Raw genomic sequence first — 11,573 nt, 5'->3', positions numbered from 1 at the left:
ACAGCTGATGTAGATCTATGGAAAATATATCAATTTGTCACAGAGATGGAAAACCCAGGCTGCACAATAGCATTTGTTGAAATATCTCAAATATTTAGGTTAGTCAGTCATTGATACGCTCCTCTCTCCCACATGATCTCAGAGCTGATGATGAGCTTGATTGTTGATTGACAGGCAGCTGTGTGTGTTTAAGTTTGCTGCAGGAAAGCACTATAAGAACAGCCGTTTCCCCTGCAAACATATCATCCTTTACTTTCTCACAAGTAACAAACAGCAGGATTCAGAATGGGTATGTTTGTTGTACTGCAATATGGGTTTGTTTTCTTTTCATATTTAAAAGCCTTTTTAGGGTCTAATCTGAATATGTTATGTTACAGCAGCAACAAAGAACGTCCTGGTGGTGTATGCCCACCAGAGTGCTGGGTCATTTAATGCTGCAGCAAAAGATGCGACTGTGGAGGTTCTGACTGCTCTGGACTATAAGGTGGAGGTGTCTGACCTGTATGCCATGAAGTTTAAAGCCACTGCCACTGCTGAGGATGTCACTGGTAAGAGGGATGGTATCTGAATTATGTGAAAGGGCTATAATATTTTCCTAAAGAGCTTTACCTGGTCACTGTTAAGGACTTGATTGCTTTAGGGCTGATTCAAATGTCTATAGGCCACTCCATTTCTAGTGTAAGGTGCTGTGTTTTTTTTAATTTTTTTAGGAAAAGTGAAGAATGCTGAACACTTCTGTTATGGAGAGGAGACCATGCTGGCCTGGAAGGATGGCAGACTCTCTGCTGACATCACTGAGGAGCACCGTAAACTCACTGAGGCCGACCTTGTTATATTTCAGGTCTGATCACTGAGGATGTCTTTAGAACTCTTCTTGAACTAAAAGACTGTCCCCAAGGACTGTTGTATGGTTTTAATGCAATCACTGATTATTTATTTTTTTAGATGTATTTTCTTTACTTTGTTTCTCAGTTCCCCATGTACTGGTTCACTGTGCCTGCCATCATGAAGGGCTGGATGGACCGGGTGCTCACACTGGGATATGCGTACACCTCAGAGAAGAGGTACAGCGAGGGCATCTTCAAGGTAAGTACTACAACTGTGGAAGTCTACTAACATCTCTCAGTTCATCTATGCTCACCTGATTGTCCCCTCTCCCTCCAGGAGAAGAAAGCTATACTCTCCTTCACCACTGGCTCCCAGGAGTCCATGTTCAGTGCCAATGGCATCAATGGAGACATGAATGTCACCCTGTGGCCACTGCAGGTACTGACAGATTCTAGAGATTGATGTTTAGAGGCCAATACAGGGCTTTTCTTTGTAATAAAGGCTGTCCTTATGGGCTGTGACATGTCAACACCGCACATGCTGTACACAATGACCTGAAGTTGGAGGATTGCAATCAAGTTGTGAATGTCCTCCTGAGCATGTTTCATAAACTGCATTTTTCCTTTCTCTGTGCAGAATGGCATCCTGCACTACTGCGGCTTCCAGGTTCTGGCTCCTCAGATCTTCTGGGCTCCGCCCCACGTCCCCTCTGAGGCCCGTGACAGCATGCTGAAGGCCTGGCGCGCACGGCTCCCAGGGCTTCTGGAAGAAACGCCACTCTCCTTCACCCCCTCAGAAAACTTTGATGGTGGGTGTGGTTTCCAGCTCAAGTCAGAGGTCCAGGAGAAGCAAGCTGAAAATGAATTCGGCATGACTGTTGGAACCCACCTGGGAAAGCCCCTCCCACCCAACAGCCAGATCAAAGCTGGGGTGTGAGATGCTGGAGGACTTTGGAGAGAGTGGGTCTTCATAAGCTGTTACTCAGAAATAAAATGTGTTCCTTCAATCTAAGTCTTGCTTGAATCTTACCTTAGGGGTTTATTCTCACTCCACAAGTGTGAAATAATTGAATGCAGTTGTAATTATTTGGTTGCCATGATATAACATGAATAGCATTCTATGAAATTCAAAGTCTTCAAACATTATAGAAGTGAACTTGATTCAAGCAGAGTATCTGATTTTGTTTATGGGAACTTCTGGCTTGATGCTCATTTTTTTAGTAGCCACAAAAGCAATGTTTCCTTGATGGTTCCACATGCCATCTACAAAGGGGCTGTTCAAGTGTTCCCATACCCTTGGTGCTGGTGACCTGTATGGGGTCTCCCACTGTGCAGGTTTGGGTATTCAGTTTAAGTGGCCTCAGAAACTGCTCTTGTTCCTTTAGAAGAAGGTTTTGTTTTGGTGGGCAGGAAGAGGGGAGGCCATCTCAAATATTTAGGTTAGTCAGTCATTGATACGCTCCTCTCCCACATGATCCCAAAGGTACACACAAAGGGGTTAGTCTGCTGCATGAAGTGGAAGGCTTCCAGCTGGAGGTGGAGTTTGTCCTGCAGGGATCTGGCCAGAAACTGGGAGCGAGAGCCTGTCAGCAGGGAATCAGTCAGGCACCTGAGGAGGAGAGGAAGATTAGGAAGACCGCATGATCTGCTATTTTATTATTATTATTTATGTCTTGCTCATTGGCTAACCAAGTATAACACCTGGTTGTTAAAAGTTGTAAAGCTCCTGAACAGTCTCCTCTGGGGTGCATACACCCCCCCCCCCCCCCCCCCCCACACACACACACACACAGTGCAGGTGGGGAAATCCCCATTACAGTTGAGGATGGTCTAACTGATGTATGTAACACAGGGAGGTTGATTCCATAGAGAGGGCACCAAATCACAGAATATGAAAGAAAGTTGATTGGTTATAACTCTGGTTGATGTATATTGTGAAATTGCTGAAGACCAAAAACAACCTCAGACCGACCTCTATTAGATCTTACCCATGGTTCTGGATTAAGTCATATCTGGGGGTTGCTTTGGCGTCAGGGACCAGGGTAGCCATACAGCTGTCCACAAACACACGCAGGGGAACATGGTGGTACTGCTCCACAGAGGCCTCTACCTGCATCATGTCTCCGAGGAAGTACATGTTGGAAGACCTCTCATAGTGCCAGTCATCTGTAGAACATTCAGCATGATGAAGACAGGGCACATGTGTATAATAACATTTATACAATATTAAGTCTAGTCTGTAGAGTTGTTGAGAAGGTTCCCCACCAGTCATAAGCCTCAGGGAGAAGACCAGGGAGTCCTCTGACACTTTGTTGGCAGAGTAGGGAATCCAGGTAGGCCTCAGGTCATTGCTGCTCACATTGTGCTTCCTAGGGGAGGCAGAAATGAGCACATCAGAAGGGATGACAATGTAATCTAAGTAACATGGTTCACCCATTTTGAAATACAGCAGGCCAATTGCAATGTAAATCACTCCTCACCCCAGATAGTGGCACTCAATGCTGACCATGGCACTGTTTGTCCTCACAATGGGAATGGCACCACCCGGTGTTGCCGTGTAGATAAGGGTAAAGGTGTAGTCAAGGTAATCTCCGGCCATCTTGACATAAACACTACATTTAAATGGCACCATTTAAAAAAAATGGTTAATCCAGTTCTACATAAAGAATCCAGGCATTAATGTGTGGGTGTAAGTGAGTGAGTGAGTGAAAATGAACGTATTCCTATGTATGATACTTTGTGTGGTTTGTGGACACTCTGTAAACTGCATGGTCTTGATTATATGAGGAGAGCTTCTGAAGGTGGGATGCAGATGTTTCTTTTATGCTGCATTTTGAAAGCCTGGCGCCTCAGTGCAACTCTGTGACCCTAAACATCCCTCAAGCAAAACACATGACATGCGTCCGTGAGAGGGAGCGTGACATACCTGCAAGCAAAACACATGATACACCTTCACAACAGACTGAAAATATACCCACAAGCACAACACATGATATTCTTTCTTATTGATAAACATACCCGAAAGCATGAGGACAGTTAATGCTCTTCACCAGCAAGCCTTCAAAGACATACCCTCAATAACAAACAAACATTTCAAGACGCTTCAAGAAGCAGTTTCCTCCAAATATCTAGAAACAGGGAACAGCGTGAGAAATTGTACCCATAATGTCTTACTCATGCTCTGTCTCATGCGGTGTTTGCCTGCATGTGTACCCATGTGTTAATGTGTAGCAGTTGTTCCTTAGCCCCCACAAAGAGAGTTAGATGAGAGAAATGGAATGGCGGGTTGTCTCCAGATGTGTGCCAGCCAAGGCTGGCTTTGATGCCTGTTTGCTCTTGTTCCAAGGTAATTTTCATGGGGCCTCATTGTGAAAAGGGCCTTAGCATATGTTGAATAGATATGAACAACATTTCTATGGTGGAGGAACCCAGGGAAAAAGCTTGGTTGGCCAGTGATAGGTCAAATGGCATGGCTTGCATCACAGAATGCTAATATTAGCCATAGACGCTTAACAATAACTGTCATGCTTTACAGGTAACATGGTCTCCTGTCCATGTGATTAATGTGTGATTAATTAACTCATGTTCATGACAATAGTGGATCAGCAATTAATAGGTTAAGCATATAAAGGTGGGCGTAACTGTGTATGACAAAGTGAGAAGGGACCTACTGATGATGAGCTTGATTGTTGATTGACAGGCAGCTGTGTGTGCTTAAGTTTGCTGCAGGAAAGCACTATAAGAACAGCCGTTTCCCCTGCAAACATATCATCCTTTACTTTCTCACAAGTAACAAACAGCAGGATTCAGAATGGGTATGTTTGTTGTACTGCAATATGTTTTTTTTTTTTTTTTCATATTTAAAAGCCTTTTTAGGGTCTAATCTGAATATGTTATGTTACAGCAGCAACAAAGAACGTCCTGGTGGTGTATGCCCACCAGAGTGCTGGGTCATTTAATGCTGCAGCAAAAGATGCGACTGTGGAGGTTCTGACTGCTCTGGACTATAAGGTGGAGGTGTCTGACCTGTATGCCATGAAGTTTAAAGCCACTGCCACTGCTGAGGATGTCACTGGTAAGAGGGATGGTATCTGAATTATGTGAAAGGGCTATAATATTTTCCTAAAGAGCTTTACCTGGTCACTGTTAAGGACTTGATTGCTTTAGGGCTGATTCAAATGTCTATAGGCCACTCCATTTCTAGTGTAAGGTGCTGTGTTTTTTTTAATTTTTTTAGGAAAAGTGAAGAATGCTGAACACTTCTGTTATGGAGAGGAGACCATGCTGGCCTGGAAGGATGGCAGACTCTCTGCTGACATCACTGAGGAGCACCGTAAACTCACTGAGGCCGACCTTGTTATATTTCAGGTCTGATCACTGAGGATGTCTTTAGAACTCTTCTTGAACTAAAAGACTGTCCCCAAGGACTGTTGTATGGTTTTAATGCAATCACTGATTATTTATTTTTTTAGATGTATTTTCTTTACTTTGTTTCTCAGTTCCCCATGTACTGGTTCACTGTGCCTGCCATCATGAAGGGCTGGATGGACCGGGTGCTCACACTGGGATATGCGTACACCTCAGAGAAGAGGTACAGCGAGGGCATCTTCAAGGTAAGTACTACAACTGTGGAAGTCTACTAACATCTCTCAGTTCATCTATGCTCACCTGATTGTCCCCTCTCCCTCCAGGAGAAGAAAGCTATACTCTCCTTCACCACTGGCTCCCAGGAGTCCATGTTCAGTGCCAATGGCATCAATGGAGACATGAATGTCACCCTGTGGCCACTGCAGGTACTGACAGATTCTAGAGATTGATGTAGTTTAGAGGCCAATACAGGGCTTCTCTTTGTAATAAAGGCTGTCCTTATGGGCTGTGACATGTCAACACCGCACATGCTGTATACAATGACCTGAAGTTGGAGGATTGCAATGAAGTTGTGAACAACCTCCTGAGCATGTTTCATAAACTGCATTTTTCCTTTCTCTGCAGAATGGCATCCTGCACTACTGCGGCTTCCAGGTTCTGGCTCCTCAGATCTTCTGGGCTCCGCCCCACGTCCCCTCTGAGGCCCGTGACAGCATGCTGAAGGCCTGGCGCACACGGCTCCCAGGGCTTCTGGAAGAAACGCCACTCTCCTTCACCCCCTCAGAAAACTTTGATGGTGGGTGTGGTTTCCAGCTCAAGTCAGAGGTCCAGGAGAAGCAAGCTGAAAATGAGTTCGGCATGACTGTTGGAACCCACCTGGGAAAGCCCCTCCCACCCAACAGCCAGATCAAAGCTGGGGTGTGAGATGCTGGAGGACTTTGGAGAGAGTGGGTCTTCATAAGCTGTTACTCAGAAATAAAATGTGTTCCTTCAATCTAAGTCTTGCTTGAATCTTACCCCAGGGGTTTATTCTCACTCCACAAGTGTGTAAAATAATTGAATGCAGTTGTAATTATTTGGTTGCCATGATATAACATGAATAGCATTCTATGAAATTTGAAGTCTTCAAACATTATGGAAGTGAACTTGATTCAAGCAGAGTATCTGATTTTGTTTATGGGAACTTCTGGCTTGATGCTAATTTTTTTAGTAACCACAAAAGCAAAGTTTCCTTGATGGTTCCACATGCCATCTACGAAGGGGCTGTTCAAGTGTTCCCATATCCTTGGTGCACAGACATGCTGGCGACCTGTATGGGGTCTCCCACTGTGCAGGTTTGGGTATTCAGCTTAAGTGGCCTCAGAAACTGCTCTTGTTCCTTTAGAAGAATGTTTTGCTTTGGTGGGCAGGAAGAGGGGAGGCCATCTCAAATATTTAGGTTAGTCAGTCATTGATACGCTCCTCTCTCCCACATGATCTCAGAGGTACACACAAAGGGGTTGGTCTGCTGCATGAAGTGGAAGGCCACCAGCTGGAGGTGGAGTTTGTCCTGCAGGGATCTGGCCAGAAACTGGGAGCGAGAGCCTGTCAGCAGGGAATCAGTCAGGCACCTGAGGAGAGGAAGATTAGGAAGACTGCATGATCTGCTATTTTATTATTATTATTTATGTCTTGCTTATTGGCTAACCAAGTATAACACCTGGTTGTTAAAAGTTGTAAAGCTCCTGAACAGTCTCCTCTGGGGTGCATACACCCCCCCCCCCCCCACACACACAGTGCAGGTGGGGAAAGCCCCATTACAGTTGAGGATGGTCTAACTGATGTATGTAACACAGGGAGGTTGATTCCATAGAGAGGGCACCAAATCACAGAATATGAAAGAAAGTTGACTGGTTATAACTCTGGTTGATGTATATTGTGAAATTGCTGAAGACCAAAAACAACCTCAGACCGACCTCTATTAGATCTTACCCATAGTTCTGGATTAAGTCATATCTGGGGGTTGCTTTGGCGTCAGGGACCAGGGTAGCCATACAGCTGTCCACAAACACATGCAGGGGAACATGGTGGTACTGCTCCACAGAGGCCTTTACCTGCATCATGTCTCCGAGGAAGTACATGTTGGAAGACCTCTCATAGTGCCAGTCATCTGTAGAACATTCAGCATGATGAAGACAGGGCACATGTGTATAATAACATTTATACAATATTAAGTCTAGTCTGTAGAGTTGTTGAGAAGGTTCCCCACCAGTCATAAGCCTCAGGGAGAAGACCAGGGAGTCCTCTGACACTTTGTTGGCAGAGTAGGGAATCCAGGTAGGCCTCAGGTCATTGCTGCTCACATTGTGCTTCCTAGGGAAGGCAGAAATGAGCACATCAGAAGGGATGACAATGTAATCTAAGTAACATGGTTCACCCATTTTGAAATACAGCAGGCCAATTGCAATGTAAATCACTCCTCACCCCAGATAGTGGCACTCAATGCTGACCATGGCACTGTTTGTCCTCACAATGGGAATGGCACCACCCGGTTTTGCCGTGTAGATAAGGGTAAAGGTGTAGTCAAGGTAATCTCTGGCCATCTTGACAAAAACACTACATTTAAATGGCACCATTTAAAAAAAATGGTTACTCCAGTTCTACTGTAGAAAATGACAACAAGCTCTCCAAAGGTTCCTACTGTTAGCACACTTCCACAGGTGTTCAGCTCAGACTCAATAAGCAGGACCTGGGCAAAGAGGTCCATCCCAGTAGCAGCACACCCTCCCAGGGAGACATCCTCAGGCTTCACCAGCTGCCTCGTTCCAAACAGGTCCAGGTTGGCCTCCACCTGCATCGTGTTCTCCCCACAGCGAGTAGCTACACTCCTCACAGGCTCCGGAGGGACCAACACCAACTCCACCACAGGCTGCTCCTTACGCTCCGCGGCCTTAGGGTACTGCCAGGTCAGGGGCTTGGTCTGGGCTTGAGGGGCCTGCTTAGCCTGGACAGGAGGCTTGGCTAAGGCCTGAGCAGGGAGCTGACTAGAGGCTGGTTTCCTAGGCTCAGGTTTACCTGGTGACCTAGCAGGCTGGGGGCATCATAGCTCCATGAGGCAGGTTGTCTTTTATTCTGTGTAGCTGACCATTCTGAGTACCATTCTGCTTCACACATCCAGCCACATGCATGAAGCACTATCAAACTCAGACACAGTCACTGCTGCCCCATGGTTACACTATACAGTCCCCTTTACAGCAAAAAAACAAACAATGGAAGTGTCTGTCTATGACCTCTCGTTTAGTGAATTGCCTACCAGCTTGGATAATCAAATGTGACAATATGAACCTTGAACTACAAACAGCCTTTGCATCTGGATCTTGATTTTAAACTGATCTGTATATAGTATCATAAAACATACCATAACTTGCCACAAGATGGCGAGGATACCCTCCTATACACACCATAATGCTGTCTTGAGGGCTGAATCCCAACTTGAGATCTGCACGCATATCTCTTTCTTTTTTTTTTCATTTCTTTTTCTAACCCTAAATCAATGAAAAAAGTAGCTCATAACTTTGAGCAATGCACATAAAGAATCCAAGCATTAATGTGTGAGTGTGAGTGAGTGAGTGAGTGAAAATGAACGTATTCCTATGTATGATACTTTGTGTGGTTTGTGGACACTCTGTAAACTGCATGGTCTTGATTATATGAGGAGAGCTTCTGAAGGTGGGATGCAGATGTTTCTTTTATGCTGCATTTTGAAAGCCTGGCGCCTCAGTGCAACTCTGTGACCCTAAACATCCCTCAAGCAAAACACATGACATGCGTCCGTGAGAGGGAACGTGACATACCTGCAAGCAAAACACATGATACACCTTCACAACAGACTGAAAATATACCCACAAGCACAACACAAGATATTCTTTCTTATTGATAAACATACCCGAAAGCATGAGGACAGTTAACGCTCTTCATGTGGACCAGCAAGCCTTCAAAGACATACCCTCAATAACAAACAAACATTTCAAGACGCTTCAAGAAGCAGTTTCCTCCAAATATCTAGAAACAGGGAACAGCGTGAGAAATTGTACCCATAATGTCTTACTCATGCTCTGTCTCATGCGGTGTTTGCCTGCATGTGTACCCATGTGTTAATGTGTAGCAGTTGTTCCTTAGCCCCCACAGAGAGAGTTAGATGAGAGAAATGGAATGGCGGGTTGTCTCCAGATGTGTGCCAGCCAAGGCTGGCTTTGAGGGCCTTAGCATATGTTGCATAGATATGAACAACATTTCTATGGTGGAGGAACCCAGGGAAAAAGCTTGGTTGGCCAGTGATAGGTCAAATGGCATGGCTTGCATCACAGAATGCTAATATTAGCCATAGACGCTTAACAATAACTGTCATGCTTTACAGGTAACATGGTCTCCTGTCCATGTGATTAATGTGTGATTAATTAACTCATGTTCATGACAATAGTGGATCAGCAATTAATAGGTTAAGCATATAAAGGTGGGCGTAACTGTGTATGACAAAGTGAGAAGATGATGATGAGCTTGATTGTTGATTGACAGGCAGCTGTGTGTGTTTACGTTTGCTGCAGGAAAGCATTATAAGAACAGCCGTTTCCCCTCCAAACATATCATCCTTTACTTTCTCACAAGTAACAAACAGCAGGATTCAGAATGGGTATGTTTGTTGTACTGCAATATGGGTTTGTTTTCTTTTCATATTTGAAAGCATTTTCAGGGTCTAATCTGAATGTGTTATGTTACAAGCAGCAACAAAGAATGTCCTGATGGTGTATGCCCACCAGAGTGCTGGGTCATTTAATGCTGCAGCAAAAGATGCGACTGTGGAGGTTCTGACTGCTCTGGACTATAAGGTGGAGGTGTCTGACCTGTATGCCATGAAGTTTAAAGCCACTGCCACTGCTGAGGATGTCACTGGTAAGAGGGATGGTATCTGAATTATGTGAAAGGGCTGTAATATTTTCCTAAAGAGCTTTACCTGGTCACTGTTAAGGACTTGATTGCTTTAGGGCTGATTCAAATGTCTATAGGCCACTCCATTTCTAGTGTAAGGTGCTGTGTTTTTTTATTTTTTAGGAAAAGTGAAGAATGCTGAACACTTCTGTTATGGAGAGGAGACCATGCTGGCCTGGAAGGATGGCAGACTCTCTGCTGACATCACTGAGGAGCACCGTAAACTCACTGAGGCCGACCTTGTTATATTTCAGGTCTGATCACTGAGTATGTCTTTAGAACTCTTCTTGAACTAAAAGACTGTCCCCAAGGACTGTTGTATGGTTTTAATGCAATCACTTTTTTTAATTTTTTTAAATGTATTTTATTTACTTTGTTTCTCAGTTCCCCATGTACTGGTTCACTGTGCCTGCCATCATGAAGGGCTGGATGGACCGGGTGCTCACACTGGGATATGCGTACACCTCAGAGAAGAGGTACAGCGAGGGCATCTTCAAGGTAAGTACTACAACTGTGGAAGTCTACTAACATCTCTCAGTTCATCTATGCTCACCTGATTGTCCCCTCTCCCTCCAGGAGAAGAAAGCTATACTCTCCTTCACCACTGGCTCCCAGGAGTCCATGTTCAGTGCCAATGGCATCAATGGAGACATGAATGTCACCCTGTGGCCACTGCAGGTACTGACAGATTCTAGAGATTGATGTTTAGAGGCCAATACAGGGCTTTTCTTTGTAATAAAGGCTGTCCTTATGGGCTGTGACATGTCAACACCGCACATGCTGTACACAATGACCTGAAGTTGGAGGATTGCAATGAAGTTGTGAATGTCCTCCTGAGCATGTTTCATAAACTGCATTTTTCCTTTCTCTGTGCAGAATGGCATCCTGCACTACTGCGGCTTCCAGGTTCTGGCTCCTCAGATCTTCTGGGCTCCGCCCCATGTCCCCTCTGAGGCCCGTGACAGCATGCTGAAGGCCTGGCGCACACGACTCCCAGGGCTTCTGGAAGAAACGCCACTCTCCTTCACCCCCTCAGAAAACTTTGATGGTGGGTGTGGTTTCCAGCTCAAGTCAGAGGTCCAGGAGAAGCAAGCTGAAAATGAGTTCGGCATGACTGTTGGAACCCACCTGGGAAAGCCCCTCCCACCCAACAGCCAGATCAAAGCTGGGGTGTGAGATGCTGGAGGACTTTGGAGAGAGTGGGTCTTCATAAGCTGTTACTCAGAAATAAAATGTGTTCCTTCAATCTAAGTCTTGCTTGAATCTTACCTTAGGGGTTTATTCTCACTCCACAAGTGTGTGAAATAATTGAATGCAGTTGTAATTATTTGGTTGCCATGATATAACATGAATAGCATTCTATGAAATTCGAAGTCTTCAAACATTATGGAAGTGAACTTGATTCAACCAGAT

At 44.9% G+C, this 11,573-nt stretch overlaps 3 protein-coding genes across 3 annotated transcripts; all 3 read left to right on the top strand.

Annotated features, from left to right (window-relative positions):
* Positions 1–285: 285 nt before the first annotated feature.
* LOC310813541 (NAD(P)H dehydrogenase [quinone] 1-like) lies at positions 286–1,764 on the top strand (the record flags this gene model as incomplete). Its single annotated transcript, XM_083682599.1, has 6 exons — positions 286–289; positions 378–548; positions 711–841; positions 973–1,086; positions 1,165–1,266; positions 1,465–1,764. 6 exons carry the CDS (start codon positions 286–288, stop codon positions 1,762–1,764), a joined length of 822 nt encoding a protein of 273 aa, XP_083538725.1.
* Positions 1,765–4,638: 2,874 nt separating this feature from the next.
* LOC310813540 (NAD(P)H dehydrogenase [quinone] 1-like) lies at positions 4,639–6,119 on the top strand (the record flags this gene model as incomplete). The annotated part of the gene is made up of 6 exons (XM_083682598.1): positions 4,639–4,642; positions 4,732–4,902; positions 5,065–5,195; positions 5,327–5,440; positions 5,519–5,620; positions 5,820–6,119. The coding sequence occupies 6 exons, from the start codon at positions 4,639–4,641 to the stop codon at positions 6,117–6,119; spliced, it is 822 nt and encodes a 273-aa protein (XP_083538724.1).
* Positions 6,120–9,943: 3,824 nt separating this feature from the next.
* Positions 9,944–11,336, top strand: LOC310813539 (NAD(P)H dehydrogenase [quinone] 1-like; the record flags this gene model as incomplete). The annotated part of the gene is made up of 5 exons (XM_083682597.1): positions 9,944–10,124; positions 10,284–10,414; positions 10,545–10,658; positions 10,737–10,838; positions 11,037–11,336. The coding sequence occupies 5 exons, from the start codon at positions 9,944–9,946 to the stop codon at positions 11,334–11,336; spliced, it is 828 nt and encodes a 275-aa protein (XP_083538723.1).
* Between the last annotated feature and the right edge of the window lie 237 nt (positions 11,337–11,573).

The sequence above is a fragment of the Argentina silus genome, assembly GCF_951799395.1.
Source record: "Argentina silus genome assembly, chromosome: 12".
Lineage (NCBI taxonomy): Eukaryota > Metazoa > Chordata > Actinopteri > Argentiniformes > Argentinidae > Argentina > Argentina silus.
Note: the sequence above shows the minus strand (reverse complement) of the source record. Positions and strands in the feature narration are given on the sequence as shown.